This window comes from Schistocerca piceifrons, chromosome X (assembly GCF_021461385.2).
Source record: "Schistocerca piceifrons isolate TAMUIC-IGC-003096 chromosome X, iqSchPice1.1, whole genome shotgun sequence".
Taxonomy (NCBI): Eukaryota; Metazoa; Arthropoda; class Insecta; order Orthoptera; family Acrididae; genus Schistocerca; species Schistocerca piceifrons.
The window spans coordinates 93,366,470-93,382,800 of NC_060149.1; the positions used below are offsets into that span (position 1 = coordinate 93,366,470).

The 16,331-nt window shown below is 38.1% G+C and overlaps 1 protein-coding gene across 3 annotated transcripts in view; it reads left to right on the plus strand.

Annotated features, from left to right (window-relative positions):
* LOC124723125 (sodium-coupled neutral amino acid transporter 9-like) overlaps positions 1–16,331 on the plus strand; it is a 345,123-nt gene that overhangs the window by 309,836 nt on the left and 18,956 nt on the right. For all 3 annotated transcript variants that reach the window (XM_047248313.1, XM_047248312.1, XM_047248311.1), the window contains exon 11: positions 15,470–15,708. In XM_047248313.1, the coding sequence (XP_047104269.1) occupies positions 15,470–15,708 (239 nt within the window). The remainder of the gene's footprint in view (positions 1–15,469; positions 15,709–16,331) is intronic.

Here is a 16,331-nt window from a genome sequence, read left to right on the forward strand (position 1 = left end):
TATCCTCATGATCACAAACAAAATTGCAACCTTAGGAGATAAAAATCAATATATGGTTGAGAAAAACAGATAATCCAATTTTTAAATGTATCCATAGACAGCTAAATGAAAAGTTAGTAACAAAATGTGGCTACTGATTTATGACCACTAAGTGCAACTGACAGACAAACTGCATGGATATTTCTCAACACTAGCTATAAACCAGTGGGACAGTATTACAAATACTTCACTCTTAGCAGTAGTTGTGAACTTCAACCTGTTGAAGAGGATGAAATGTTCAACCTGAAAAACAACTGCACTTTAGAATTTAAGTACCAAAAATTCTATTTATGCAACTTCTAGATTTTTGTTCAGCAAGATTACCCTGCATAAGTAAAAAAAGGAAAGCAAAAAAAGTGCACACTTCACTTTGCTGCAGTTTTCCACAACATAGTCATGGGAAAGTGTATTTTCTATGACTGATATACAAACAGTCAGATGTGAAATATCGAGAAAGTTAGATAAGGAAGTGCTTGTGAATTTCTCCTCCATCCAGATTTAATATAAGACAGATATATAATGCACATCAAGCCCTTATGCATCATTGAATTCATAACAGCACTGAAAAGTGAAAAGGTGTTGAATTTATAACTATACTATACTTAGAAATGAAATGTAAAAATTAAAATCTCTTTAAAATATAATTTGTTACAGTAGAATGTATTTATTAATATTAGTGAAAGGGTATCTCATGATACTGTGTATATTACAAAGGGTGTCACCATGAGGGAAAAGTTTGAAAGCTTTGCTGTAGAGTAATACTAGAAGAGAATGGCTAGATGTCAAGGAGAACAACTAACTAATATTGAAGGACCATTGTGAAATAGGGGCTACTGTTTATGTGACTTTTTGTGGTTATTCTGAAACAAATTATCTAATAAATATTGTAAAAACCTTTGCTCGTAAAATGAAAAGGAAAGTAATGGAATTAACAACTTAATAAAAGTAAGTGACTCTACCTATTACATTATGTAGGTCCTACATGGTTTTAGTTGCCTTTTTCCATAACAAGTACATGTTTCATTTTTATAAAAGTTACTTTACTTATGGTACATGAAAGTCTCTAAAGAAATGTGCAGCATGGTTATAATTAAATTTTCACTACTCAAGAAGGCACTCATGAAAAACAAGTGATTGTAGAACAACAAAACTTTGTGGAAACGTTTGTAAGGACATGCAGAAGAGAAGCAATGAATGAATCATTGAAAGAAACACATTTTAATTTCCACATGAGGGAGTAACACTTGTTAATTGCATACCATGTTTACAATCCAGGCTACAAATGTTGCTCAATTTGAAGACCATCTGCATCAATGATTGCCTGGAACTACACTAAAAATTACAATTCACAATTGTTTGCAGCACTTGCCGAATGGTGTACCATGGAATCCCTCAGCTGTCATGACGCAGCTTGTGCATTGCTTGAAGATCGCACATTCCTTCCAACATTCTCATCCATTGCAGTAGCACCCATTTCAAAAATTTGTGATGCAATTGGCCACTGACCTCTCTCTGATGCAATTCCCAAATTGCCAGTTCATTTGAACTTCTGAATCATGCTCTTTGACTCCAGTGTGGAAAGAGGACCTTTCCATATTCCTTTAATGTGTTGATATGCATGAAGAGCAGCAGTTCTGTTGCTTTTGTTTTGATAAAACAGATTTACGAGTAAGGCACACCTTGTCCAGAGCCACGTTGACTGTCTGCAACTGTAATGCACGCTAATGCTTGTGTTTCAGTACTATGGCATCAAACAAGCACTGGTTCCAGTGGCAAGTCATGACACTGACACAACTAACTATACAAATCCTGCTTTACACAGTCTGAACATCATTACAATAAATTTGAATACATATACAGTAAATAGTTTTCTGTATACACTGGATCAAGTAGCCAAAATTCATTTGTGAGCCCCTATATAACTGCTTTGTTCAGTTACACACTGTAGTACATCCTTTAATGGCCTGTTTTGAATATCATCAAGAAACTAGAAAGGTTGATTGAACATTTGGAGGATATTATACCCTTTAGTTAGTTTACAGAATTTGTAGAATTGATCAATAATCAGTTTCTGTTTTATCAACTCCAATTGTCAATTTATTCAGAGAATTTTACCTTGGTTTCATAGATGTCCTTCAAATGCTCTAAACTTCATCTCATCACCATCTCTTCAACCATGTCATCATCCACACAAATGTTTCCTCTCAGATCTTTATTCAATTTTGTAAACATGTAACAAATACTTTGTGTAAGATTAGTCCTGTACTCCTATGTCATGATCTGCGTGTGGACTGTATTATTCTGCAGTAGGCTAATTTCTCAAATAATGATTTCTTAACATTCAGTAACCTAAAGATGCATTTCTATCACAGATAGTCATCAGCAGGATGTGTCATTAGTTTTGACCATGCATTTGGAATTTTTACTTAGTCTTCCAAAGTTTCAGCTGTTCCGAGTGGTGCTGAAGGAAATCTGTGATTGACTACTGAGATCAAAAGCATGCTTATTTATTCGTGGAGGCACCAAAAACACTTGAATCAAAACTCTTCTTATGTCTCTAATGCATGTAAATGATATACAACATAGCTGATGAAACAGGTAAAATGTTGGAAATACCAGTTATGATAGAGTAAAACTTCATTAAGGTGCTCCCCTCTAAACCATTTTCCTAATTAAATTGCTTCTAGACTCCAGCCCTACAAACACTTCCATATGAGGCTATTTAAAGCATCTTCTATGTAGAACACTCCTCTCCTTCCTCTCCTGCATAAGACATGAAGCAGGGATGTGTGGTATCACCGCTTAAGGTCATTAACGTGCGGTGAACCGGCTTTATTGCCGTGCCCACGCACTGTGTTCAATGGAGAGGCTTGGTGACGGAATGACTACAGGAGTTTTGTCGTGACACATTTATTCTTTGGAAGACTTACACTACGTTACAAATGCTTAATGTTCATCCGTACAGGCGTGTTGCCCTAGCGGTATGGCTCGATCACAGATTCTGGAGGGTGTACAATCCAATGATGAGCTGTGGTGCGACCGCATGGACCGAGTGAGATCAAGGCCGCGTCGCCAAATGTCCAGCTCCTGATGCGAGCGGAAGTGCCGCAATGTCCACAGAAGGGAGGAAGGCACTGTCAAACGGAAAGGTGCACTCTGTGAAACGAACATCTGCATTTCAGACTGCGTGTACGCATTTGCGGGGGAGTCGCGTTGACTCGATGCACGTGGTCCATGACGGCGAAGTCGGTGAAGCGGAGACGTGTGTCGCATTTCGTTGACCGGCTCACACTGTCCACTTGCTTTGCTCCGTGGGTCCGGTGTGCAATGCAGCGTTCCCAAAATTCGACTTAGCAGTATAGCTGCACTCGTGAATACTGGGCGTCACTTACTTGTGTTGGCTGTGCTGAAGTTCAGCCCTTTGCGTTTTTGAACGGTATGTCCGCAACACACCATTGCTAAAATTCGGTGTAGCAGTATAGCTGCACTTGTTAATGCCGGGCGTCGCTTACTTGTGTCGGCTGTGCTGTAGTTCAGCCCTTCACGTGTTTGAACGGTGTGGCCGCCACAGGCATGCTGCCTATCTGTCAGAAGTCTTTCTTTGCAACACTGTGCTAGGCTCATTAAAGCTTCTCTGCAAGTAATGAGCAAGTTATCAGATAGCACAATGAAAATGATTTGCTCTTGTTAAGAACAGGACATGAGCTACATTTCTTCTTCCAGCTGGTGACCACCAAAACACAATCCTCGCAGGTAATATCACCTGAGGTTGCCTACCCCTCCTCCCCTACTGTGACAAATTACATGAATGGTGAACAACATTTTCATTTTCTTACAGTAAAGTGTGTTGAGTTCCACACTATGGCTGTGCAAAATAAGAAGAATAAATTTTCAGGTGCTGATAAATTGCAAATGATTTGGAAGTGTGGAGACTAGATGTTTTCCCTAGAAAAAACCTTAGACAGTCTCTTGTTATGCCACCTTCAATGTTGCAAAGTTTTGTTAACAAACAGAAGGATATTCAACAAATTGCCTGTGTAAAGATAATGAAGTTGTAGAAAGTAACGATGGGGGTACATTGAACTGGGTGATACTTTAATTCAATGAATACATCACTTGTAAGTGGACCCATAAGCTAAGCAAAAAACTGGAAGGAAGGTTAATGTAGAAAATGTTATTGTGGACTCAGGTTGGCTCAGTAAGTTTTAGAGATGTATTGGAATTAGTTACTGAAGACTCTGTCTTGAAGCTAAATCCATGAATGGAGATGATGTTAGTGCCTGGAAAAATTTGTCTTAGCAGGCTTCATAGGACAATATGAAAAGTCAACTATGTAATGAAGATGAATTTGGAATGCTTTCTAAACTCATCCCTGACAAGTCTCACACTGTACAAGAAGAAACTAGCCATTGTTGGAAGTTCAGCATAGACATGGTGCTAATAGTGAGGAAGTATTGAATAGGATTGGGGAGAAGAGAAGTTTGTGGCACAACTTGACCAGAAGAAGGGATCGGTTGGTAGGACATGTTCTGAGGCATCAAGGGATCACCAATTTAGTATTGGAGGGCAGCGTGGAGGGTAAAAATCGTAGAGGGAGACCAAGAGATGAATACACTAAGCAGATTCAGAAGGATGTAGGTTGCAGTAGGTACTGGGAGATGAAAAAGCTTGCACAGGATAGAGTAGCATGGAGAGCTGCATCAAACCAGTCTCAGGACTGAAGACCACAACAACAACAACAGTTGCCTACACCAATGCTGGTGGGACAGAGAAATTGAAGTTGCTTGTCATCTGTAAACCTACAAATTTTTGCTGCTTTTAAAACATACATAATCTGTTTTGCAAGTAAACATATCAGCAATGAGCATGGAAGACAGACAAACATTTTGTTACATGAATAAAATCACTTGATCACAAATTTATTGAAGAAATTCACAAGGTGGCGGTTCTTATAGACAGATCTCCAGCTCTCCTGAAACATTTTTCAGTGCAACACATTGAATTTGATTTTGTTCTTCCCAGTACCACCAAAAATATTTAGCCTCTGAATCAAGCAATTGCAAAAGGGACAAAATAATTTTGTTGCAAAAACTGAGAATTCACTGGATCTCCTAGCAGTCTCATTCAATTTTTGGGGAAATATTTTCTGTAGTGTCTACTGCTGATTTGATTAAAACTTTTTTACAGAAACCTGATAGGGCAAAAGTTAATATTAATAACAACCATGATGAAAACTAGCACACAGTCTACAAAAAACTTGGTAATGTCCAGTTTCAATACCTTGTTTTGTTTGGCACTAGTGTCATGTCATTGGTGAGATAATAGAAGATAAAGGTGTTGAAAAAGAAGCAGATATCTCACAATAATAGAAGCATGATCCTTTAAAACATCAAGTCTAGGTGAAAGGTATATATCCTTGCAAGAAATATTGAATTCGCTTATTATCTTATTATCTTAACTGTGGCTTTAATCAATGGAAACCTCTGTGCTTGAATGCCAGTGTATCCTAAAGCAATAGACGTTTCATCACTTTTTAAAAAAATATATATGTAGTTTATTCATATATCTTTAAGTATTTTCATGCAATCAATATCATCATGAATAATTTTAAAAAAATTACAGTGGGGACTGACATCTTAAAAAATGTGGTTGCATAATATATAGTACTAAATACTATTCTCTAAAATATATATGATCAAATAACAAATACAAATATGTGAAAAGAACACTATACAATAGAGAACACATAATTTATTGAATGAAGGCACTTTTTAAATTATCTGGTGGTGTAAAACCCTTTTCTCTCAGACATTTTTGTATTTTACTTTTAGAGGCCTTTAGTGAGACATGATGTGCCTGTCTTGGTAATGAATTAAATAGTTTCATACCTAAGTGTTAATAACTGCAGTGTGTTTTGTTAAATTTATTTGTAGTTACATCTATAGTAATTGAGAAATATTATAATAATGTGTATCATTCCACAAATTTATTAAATATTGCTTATAATAGTGCATAGGCCTATATTTCTTTCTATAATATCTAACTATGGAAAATCCAGGGTGGAATGTAACAATATTATGAAAAGGAAAGTTGTCACTCACCATATAGTGGAAATGCTGAGTTGTCGATAGGCACAACAAAAACACTGTAAGACTTTGATCTTAACCCAGTGCTGTTTCCTTGTTACTATCTTCTACTGCATCGCTGTACTCAATGTCTGTCCTTCTTTCTTTTCTTTCTTGTGTTTCTCTTGTTGCCTTGCACAGTCTTTTCGTTGTGCCTATCTGTGACTCAGCATCTCCGCTATATGGTGAGTGGTAACTTTCCTTTTCAGAATATTGTTTCTATAACATCTGTAATCCCCTAATAGATGTGCATATTTACAATACTACTTACTGAAGCAGCCATTATGACAATTTATACTCAAAACCATTTCCCACTGAATATGTACTTATCCATGGATGACTGAAGAACATCTCACCAAGATTTCACTATGTAAAGAAACACCAGCCGGGGTGACCGAGCAGTTCTAGGTGCTACAGTCTGGAACTGCGTGACTGCTATGGTTGCAGGTTTGAATCCTGCCTTGGGCATGGTTGTGTGTGCTGTCCTTAGTTAGGTTTAAGTAGTTCTAAGTTCTAGGGGACTGATGACCTCAGAAGTTAAGTCCCATAGTGCTCAGAGCCATTTGAACCATTTTTGTAAAGAAACACATAGGGGTCCAGAGAGCTACAGGTCAATCACTGAATTGACGTGTGGTTTCTGGTTAAAATTGGCAGCAAGTGTTGATATGTGAAATAGTGAAATTTTGTAACAGAGTTTCTGTAAGAGTGAAGACATAGTACACGGGGATTCCATAATCATTATTCAAATGTCCTAATTTCAGTTGATCTTTTTTTTCTTTGAGTCTTTTATATATAGTGTCCGTGCCCATAGAATACAAAAAGGAACAGTACTGTAAGTCATGGAATGAAAGAGGAAACGCAATGTTCAACACTGCGGATTTGTTCAGCTGTTGAAAACAAGTATGCCATTGGTCTTCAATCTAACATTATTGTACAGCTTGTGTGGTTATTTTCTTCATTGCATGTGCCTCACTAGCATGTAATTTTATAAATTCTAGATTTTAATATAGAAAAGGACAAATCAAACTTAAAATTCTCTTGAAGAGCTTAAATCTTAGCCATGCCCACTAGTACTTTTTTATGGGTCAGGCAATGAGAATTGTGAACCAAAATTCTGACACTCATTCATTCATTCATACTTTGCATTCTGTAAATCCTATCATGAAGGAGAGCCTCCAGGGATTAGGACCAAGTCATGTTATACATCAACAACCAGAAACAACCACTGCAGGCTATTTCTGTAAAGTATAACAACAAAAAGTTGTGAATAGTGCTATTCTATTCATACTGATAATTATGAGAATTACTTCTAAATTACCTTATATACAGGGTGGTCCATTGATCGTGACTAGGCCAAATATCTCACGAAATAAGCATAAAATGAAAAAAACCACAAAGAACGAAACTTGTCTGGCTTGAAGGGGGAAACCAGACGGTGCTATGGTTGGCCCACTAGATGGCACTGCCATAGGTCAAATGGATATCAACTGCGTTTTTTAAAATAGGAACCCCCATTTCTTATTACACTATTCGCAATTAAAATTACTACACCATGAAGATGACATGCTACAGATGTGAAATTTAACTGACAGGAAGAAGATGCTGTGATATGCAAATGATTAGCTTTTCAGAGCATTCACACAAGGTTGGCACCGGTGGCAACACCTACAACATGCTGACATGGGGAAAGTTTCCAACTGATTTCTCGTACACAAACAGCAGTTGACCGTCATTGCCTGGTGAAACGTTGTTGTGATGCCTCATGTAAGGAGGAGAAATGCGTACCATCACATTTCCGACTTTGATAAAGGTCGGATTGTAGCCTATCACAATTGCGGTTTATCGTATCACGACATTGCTGCTTGTGTTGGTCGAGATCCAATGACTGTTAGCAGAATATGGAATTGGTGGGTTCAAGAGGGTGATACAGAATGCCGTGCTGGATCCCAATGGCCTCGTATCACTAGCGGTTGAGGTTACAGGCATCTTATCCGCATGGCTGTAATGGATCGTGCAGCCACGTCTCAATCCCTGAGTCAAGAGATGGGGATGTTTGCAAGACAACAACCATCTGCACAAACAGATTGACAATGTTTGCAGCAGCATGGACTATCAGCACGGAGACCATGGCTGCGGTTACCCTTGATGCTGCATCACAGACAGGAGCATCTGCAATGTTGTACTCAGTGACAAACCTGGATGCACGAATGGCAAAACATCATTTTTTCGGATGAATCCAGGCTCTGTTTACAGCATCCGTGTCTGGCAACATCGCGGTGAATGCACATTGGAAGCATGTATTCGTCATCGCCATACTGGCGTATCACCCGGCATGATGGTATGGGGTGCCATTGGTTACAGATCTTGGTCACCTCTGGTTCGCATTGATGGCACTTTGAACAGTGGACGTTACATTTCAGATGTGTTTTGACCCACGGCTCTACCCTTCATTCGATCCCTGCGAAACCCTACATTACAGCAGGATAATGCACGACTGCATGTTGCAGGTCCTGTATGGGCCTTTCTGAATACAGAAAATGTTCGACTGCTGTCCTGGCCAGCATTTTCTCCAGATCTCTCACCAATTGAAAACATCTGGTCAATGGTGGCCGAGCAGCTGGCTCGTCACAATACGCCAGTCAGTGCTCTTGATGAACCGTGATATGGTGTTGAAGCTGCATGGGCAGCTGTACTAGTACACGCCATCCAAGCTCTGTTTGACTCAATGAACAGGCGTGTCAAGACTGTTATTACGGCCAGAGGTAGTTGTTCTGGGTACTGACTTCTCAGGATCTATGCACCCAAATTGCTTGAAAATGTAATCACATGTCAATTCTAGTATAATATATTTGTCCAATGAATACCCGTTTATCATCTGCATTTCTTCTTGGTGTAGCAATTTTAATGACCAGTAGTGTACATATTTGTGTAGTACGTAAAGAAATATGAATGTTTTTTCCTATGTGATAGATGGCACTGTAATAGTCACAAACATATGGCTCAAAATTTTAAATGAACATTTGGTAACAGGTAGGTTTTCTAAGTTAAAATCCAGAATGTAGATACGTTTGAACATTTTATTTCGGCTTTTCCAATGTGATACATGTACCTTTGTGAACTTATCATTTCTGAGAACGCATGCTGTTACAGTCATGATTACCTGAAAATACCACATTAATGCAATTAATGCTCAAAATGATGTCTTTAACCTCAATGCATTTAGCAATGCGTGTAACGACATTCCTCTCAACAGCGAGTAGTTCGCCTTCCGTAATGTTCGCACATGCATTGACAATGCACTGACGCGTGTTGTCAGGTGTTGTCAGTGGAGCACAATAGCAAATATCCTTTAACTTTCCCCACAGAAAGAAATCTGGGGACGTCAGATCGGGTGAATGTGCTGGCCATGGTGTGATGCTTCGATGACCAATCCACCTGCCATGAAATATGCTATTCAATACCGCTTCAACCCCATGCAAGCTATGTGCCGGACATCCATCATGTTGGAAGTACATTGCCATTCTGTCATGCAGTGAAATATCTTGTAGTAACATCGGTAGATCATTACATAGGAAATCAGCATACATTGCACCATTTAGATTGCCATCGATAAAATGGGGGCCAATTATCCTTCCTCCCATAATCCTGCACCATACATTAACCCGCCAAGATCGCTGATGTTCCACTTGTCGCAGCCATTGTGGATTTTCCATTGCCCAGTAGTGCATATTATGCTGGTTTACATTACCGCTATTGGTGAATGACACTTCGTCGCTAAATAGAACACGTGCAAAAATCTGTCATCGTCCTGTAATTTGTCTTGTGTCCAGTGGCAGAACTGTAAACGATGTTCAAAGTCATCACCATGCGATTCCTGGTGCATAGAAATATGGCACGGGTGCAATCGATGTTGATGTAGCATTCTCAACATCGACGTTTTTAAGATTCCTAATTCTCGCGCAATTTGTCTGCTACTGATGTGTGGATTACCTGTGACAGCAGCTAAAACACCTACTTGGGCATCATCATTTGTTGCAGGTCATGGTTGATGTTTCACGTGTGGCTGAACACTTCCTGTTTCCTTAAGTAACGTAACTATCTGGCGAATGGTCTGGACACTTGGATGAGTTTCGTCCAGGGTACAGAGCAGCATACATAGCACATGCCCGTTGGGCATTTTAATCACAATAGCCATACATCAACATGATATTTACCTTTTCTGCAATTGGTAAACACTCCATTTTAACACAGGTAATGCATCACAAAGCAAATACTGTCCGCACTGGTGGAATGTTACGTGATACCACATACTTACACATTTGTGACTATTACAGCGCCATCTATCACAAAGCAAAAAAAGTGATCCAACTAAAACATTCATATTTCTTTACATACTACACGAATATGTAATAAAAAATGTGGCATTCCTATTTAAAAAAATGCAGTTGATATCCGTTTGACCTAAGGCATCGCCATATAGCGGGCCAACCATAGCACCATCTGGTTCCCCCCTTCAAGCTAGACCAGTTTTGTTCTTTGTAGTTTTTCGTTTTATGCTTATTTCATGAGATATTTGGCCCAGTCACTATCAATGGACCACCCTGTATATGCACCTGTCTACATTAGGAGAAAAACCACAGCTTTGAAAAATGCCATTTCTCTACCTCTTATGGCCTCTTGGTGTTTGTAAAATGACATTATCTGTTAAAAGTGGTTGCTTTAGTATGTGAGAAGTTTCCATGTGATTTACAAGAAGATTGATATCTGTTGAAAATGGAACTCCTGTCAGTATGCTTCAGGTTGTACCATAGAGTAGTCTCATTTTTCTGGGTTCAATCTCAGATATGTGAATATCTGCAACTGCAAATGGCCTCAGAAGAAGGCCATCATGGTGAGATAGCAATAGCTAATGATATCCTATTGACTATCATGTTTACATGTATTTCAAGTGACATTGTCTGGTAGATTTATTACATAGGCAATAAAAGTTGTGTGACCATAGAGTATCTAGAATCTAGCCTTAGAATTTTTCACTAGCACATCTAAAATAAAGTATGTTGTTGTTGTTGTTGTTGTTGTTGTTGTTGTTGTGGTCTTCAGTCCTGAGACTGGTTTGATGCAGCTCTCCATGCTACTCTACCCTGTGCAAGCTTCTTCATCTCCCAGTACCTACTGCAACCTACATCCTTCTGAATCTGCTTAGTGTATTCATCTCTTAGTCTCCCTCTATGATTTTTACCCTCCACGGTGCCCTCCAATGCTAAATTTGTGATCCCTCGATGCCTCAAAACATGTCCTACCAACCGATCTCTTCTTCTAGTCAAGTTGTGCCACAAACTCCTCTTCTCCCCAATCCTACTCAATACCTCCTCATTAGTTACGTGATCTACCCACCTTATCTTCAGCATTCTTCTGTAGCACCACATTTCGAAAGCTTCTATTCTCTTCTTGTCCAAACTAGTTATTGTCCATGTTTCACTTCCATACATGGCTACACTCCATACAAATACTTTCAGAAACGACTTCCTGACACTTAAATCTATACTGGATGTTAACAAGTTTCTCTTCTTGAGAAACGCTTTCCTTGCCATTGCCAGTCTACATTTTATATCCTCTCTGCTTCGACCATCATCGGTTATTTTACTCCCTAAATAGCAAGACTCCTTTACTACTCTAAGTGTCTCATTTCCTAATCTAATTCCCTCAGCATCACCCGACTTAATTTGACTACATTCGATTATCCTCGTTTTGCTTTTGTTGATGTTCATCTTATATCCTCCTTTCAAGACACTGTCCATTCCGTTCAACTGCTCTTCCAAGTCCTTTGTTGTCTCTGACAGAATTACAATGTCATCGGCGAACCTCAAAGTTTTTACTTCTTCTCCATGAATTTTAATACCTACTCCGAATTTTTCTTTTGTTTCCTTTACTGCTTGCTCAATATACAGATTGAACAACATCGGGGAGAGGCTACAACCCTGTCTTACTCCCTTCCCAACCACTGCTTCCCTTTCATGTCCCTCGACTCTTATAACTGCCATCTGGTTTCTGTACAAATTGTAAATAGCCTTTCGCTCCCTGTATTTTACCCCTGCCACCTTCAGAATTTGAAAGAGAGTATTCCAGTCAACATTGTCAAAAGCTTTCTCTAAGTCTACAAATGCTAGAAACGTAGGTTTGCCTTTTCTTAATCTTTCTTCTAAGATAAGTCGTAAGGTCAGTATTGCCTCACGTGTTCCAACATTTCTACGGAATCCAAACTGATCTTCCCCGAGGTCGGCTTCTACCAGTTTTTCCATTCATCTGTAAAGAATTCGAGTTAGTATTTTGCAGCCATGACTTGTTAAACTGATAGTTCGGTAATTTTCACATCTGTCAACACCTGCTTTCTTTGGGATTGGAATTATTATATTCTTCTTGAAGTCTGAGGGTATTTCGCCTGTCTCATACATCGTGCTCACCAGATGGTAGAGTTTTGTTGTGACTGGCTCTCCTGAGGCCATCAGTAGTTCTAATGGAATGTTGTCTACTCCCGGGGCCTTGTTTCGACTCAGGTCTTTCAGTGCTCTGTCAAACTCTTCACGCAGTATCTTATCTCCCATTTCGTCTTCATCTACATCCTCTTCCATTTCCATAATATTGTCCTCAAGTACATCACCCTTGTGTAAATCCTCTATATACTCCTTCCACCTTTCTGCCTTCCCTTCTTTGCTTAGAACTGGGTTGCCATCTGAGCTCTTGATATTCATACAAGTCGTTCTCTTCTCTCCAAAGGTTTCTTTAATTTTCCTGTAGGCAGTATCTATCTTACCCCTAGTGAGACAAGCCTCTACATCCTTACATTTATCCTCTAGCCATCCCTGCTTAGCCATTTTGCCCTTCCTGTCGATATCATTTTTGAGACATTTGTATTCCTTTTTGCCTGCTTCATTTACTGCATTTTTATATTTTCTCCTTTCATCAATTAAATTCAATATTTCTTCTGTTACCCAAGGATTTCTATTAGCCCTCATCTTTTTACCTACTTGATCATCTGCTGCCTTCACTACTTCATCCCTCAGAGCTACCCATTCTTCTTCTACTGTATTTCTTTCCCCCATTCCTGTCAATTGTTCCCTTATGCTCTCCCTGAAACTCTCTACAACCTCTGGTTCTTTCAGTTTATCCAGGTCCCATCTCCTTAAATTCCCACCTTTTTGCAGTTTCTTCAGTTTCAATCTGCAATTAATAACCAATAGCTTGTGGTCAGAATCCACATCTGCCCCTGGAAATGTCTTAGAATTTAAAACCTGGTTCCTAAATCTCCGTCTTACCATTATATAATCTATCTGATATCTTTTAGTATCTCCAGGATTCTTCCAGGTATACAACCTTCTTTTAAGATTCTTGAACCAAGTGTTGGCTATAATTAAGTTGTGCTCTGTGCAAAATTCTACAAGGCGGCTTCCTCTCTCATTCCTTCCCCCCAATCCATATTCACCTACTATGTTTCCTTCTCTCCCTTTTCCTACTGACGAATTCCAGTCACCCATGACTATTAAATTTTTTTCTCCCTTCACTACCTGAATAATTTCTTTTATCTCGTCATACATTTCATCTATTTCTTCATCATCTGCAGAGCTAGTTGGCATATAAACTTGTACTACTGTAGTAGGCATGGTCTTTGTGTCTATCTTTACCACAATAATGCGTTCACTATGCTGTTTGTAGTAGCTAACCCACACTCCTATTTTTTTATTCATTATTAAACCTACTCCTGCATTACCCCTATTTGATTTTGTATTTATAACCCTGTAATCCCCTGACCAAAAGTCTTGTTCCTTCTGCCACCGAACTTCACTAATTCCCACTATATCTAACTTTAACCTATCCATTTCCCTTTTTAAATTTTCTAACCTACCTGCCCGATTAAGGGATCTGACATTCCACGCTCCGATCTGTAGAATGCCAGTTTTCTTCCTCCTGATAATGACGTTCTCTTGAGTAGTGCCTGCATGGAGATCCGAATGGGGGACTATTTTACTTCCGGAATATTTTACCCAAGAGGATGCCATCATCATTTAATCATACAGTAAAGCTGCATGTCCTTGGGAAAATAAAGTAATCAGTTATTAATATTCTATTCATCATATATTTAACTAATGATAATGCCATATTTTCCAAATACTCCACAAAGTATTTAAAGACTGTGCTGGTTGGCCAGTACATAAACATTACAATTGCTGCATAGTTGTGGAACTAGACAGCTGCAGCTTCAAATTTTTGTTCTAGAGTTAAATGTTAAACATCTATTCCTTTGGCTTTAAGGTGCATATTTTCTTTAATTAATGTAGGTACACCAGCACATTTCACCATCTGGGAACTATGGTAACCAGTTAAGGTGGTACAGCCAGCTGGATTGTATAAGTTGCATCCCTCCTTATTATGCCAGTGTTTAGTCAGTGCTCATTTCACACTACACTTTTTCAAAGAATATTTCCTATTCAGGGAGGTTATTTACTAGAAATTGTATGTTCAGGTGGATTAAGTTCAGGGATTCATTATTCAATTCTGATTAACCTGACTTTGGTTTTCCCTGCTTGACACAATTCCTGTATGATATACCACAAATAGCTTTATTTGCTGTATGAAAGAAATCTATGATTTCTACTATTGCCTGAATTATGACTCAGCTTGAAAGCCTTATTCAAAATGAGTTTATCTCATCTAATTTTGTCAGAGCAAGCCTTGGACATCAATTTGTGGTGTTTTACTGCATAATCTAAAGAAGACTCATAAATAGGCTGTAGGCTGGTCATACCATTGCAATGTAATTGTTCATGAATTTAACTCTTAAATCTTGTTTTCTATTTCACTAAGCACTTTATTTGCTGTTAGTCGTTGCCCAGGACAGTTAGGTGCAAATTGTAAGTTGTGTGAAATTTGTGAATAATGTTTTTTATGTCCTCTATACTAACTTAAATAACACTGCCTTTACTGTTGTATGCAAAAAATTATTTTCCTCTGCAAGTTCCATTTCAATAACTTCTGGTAGAACTGTAAAATTTGAATGATAAATTCCACGTATCTAAATCTAAGTTAAAAGGATTTCTTATACCACACTTCATTATTCTGCACAGTAGTTCCTTTCAGATTATTGGATTTCTTGTAGTATATGTCTAATTTATGCATATATGATTTTTTTTTAAATTTATAAATATTTTCTGAATACTTTATAACCAAGCAGATTTTGCTAGTGTGATTGCATACAGTTTGAGGGGGAAAATAGAAAAAAACTGAATAACAAATTCTGCTTTGTTTTACAGAACTTGTTGAATAATTTTGAAAACTGGGACCTCATGACAGCGGTAGCAAGACTATTTCTGTTTTTCCAGCTTGTGACAGTATATCCACTCATTACATACATGCTGAGAGCACAGATCTTCACAGCACTGGTGGAAAATGAGTATCCTGGTTTCTTCCATGTGCTCTCCTTGAATACATTAATTATTACTGTTTGTGTATTTTTTGCAATATTTTTGCCAAAAATTGGTGCAATTATAAGGTAATAATTTTTATAAGCAGTATACTACGTTTTAGGTTTGTTGAAGAATAGTAAAAACCTATATTTCTTTTTACTTTCTCTTTCAAAAATTTTGATTTCATTAGCCAAATTTTGACATATTTAATTGATAATATTTGCTCAACAATTGTGTGTCTCTTTGATTTTCATATGCCTTCTATGTTAACATAATGAAATCTTCTTCATTATCATTATAATTTGTGCTCCACTGATACCAGAGACTTTTGTTTTGACTGTTTGTTCCCAATCTACATCTACATCTATACTCCGTAATCAGAATCAGAATTTTTATTGTCCCATAACAAACAGAGTTAAATCACAAGATTTAATGTGCAGGGAACTCATCAATACTGCTATTACAATTTACATGTATTACAGCAACAAGAATTATTAATTTATAATTTACAGAGACTGTGTGTAGCCTAACACAGTATTACTGTAAAAAGAGGGAATAATTATTACAGTCATTTATTAGACATAAAACTTCTAAGCTTAATTAACCAAAAATTTCAGCCACTTGCCCAGATTGTCGTATTATTATTAAGAAATTCTTCTAAGGAATAATAACATTTATGTAGTGACTGTCCCATCTCCATGCTGAGGAC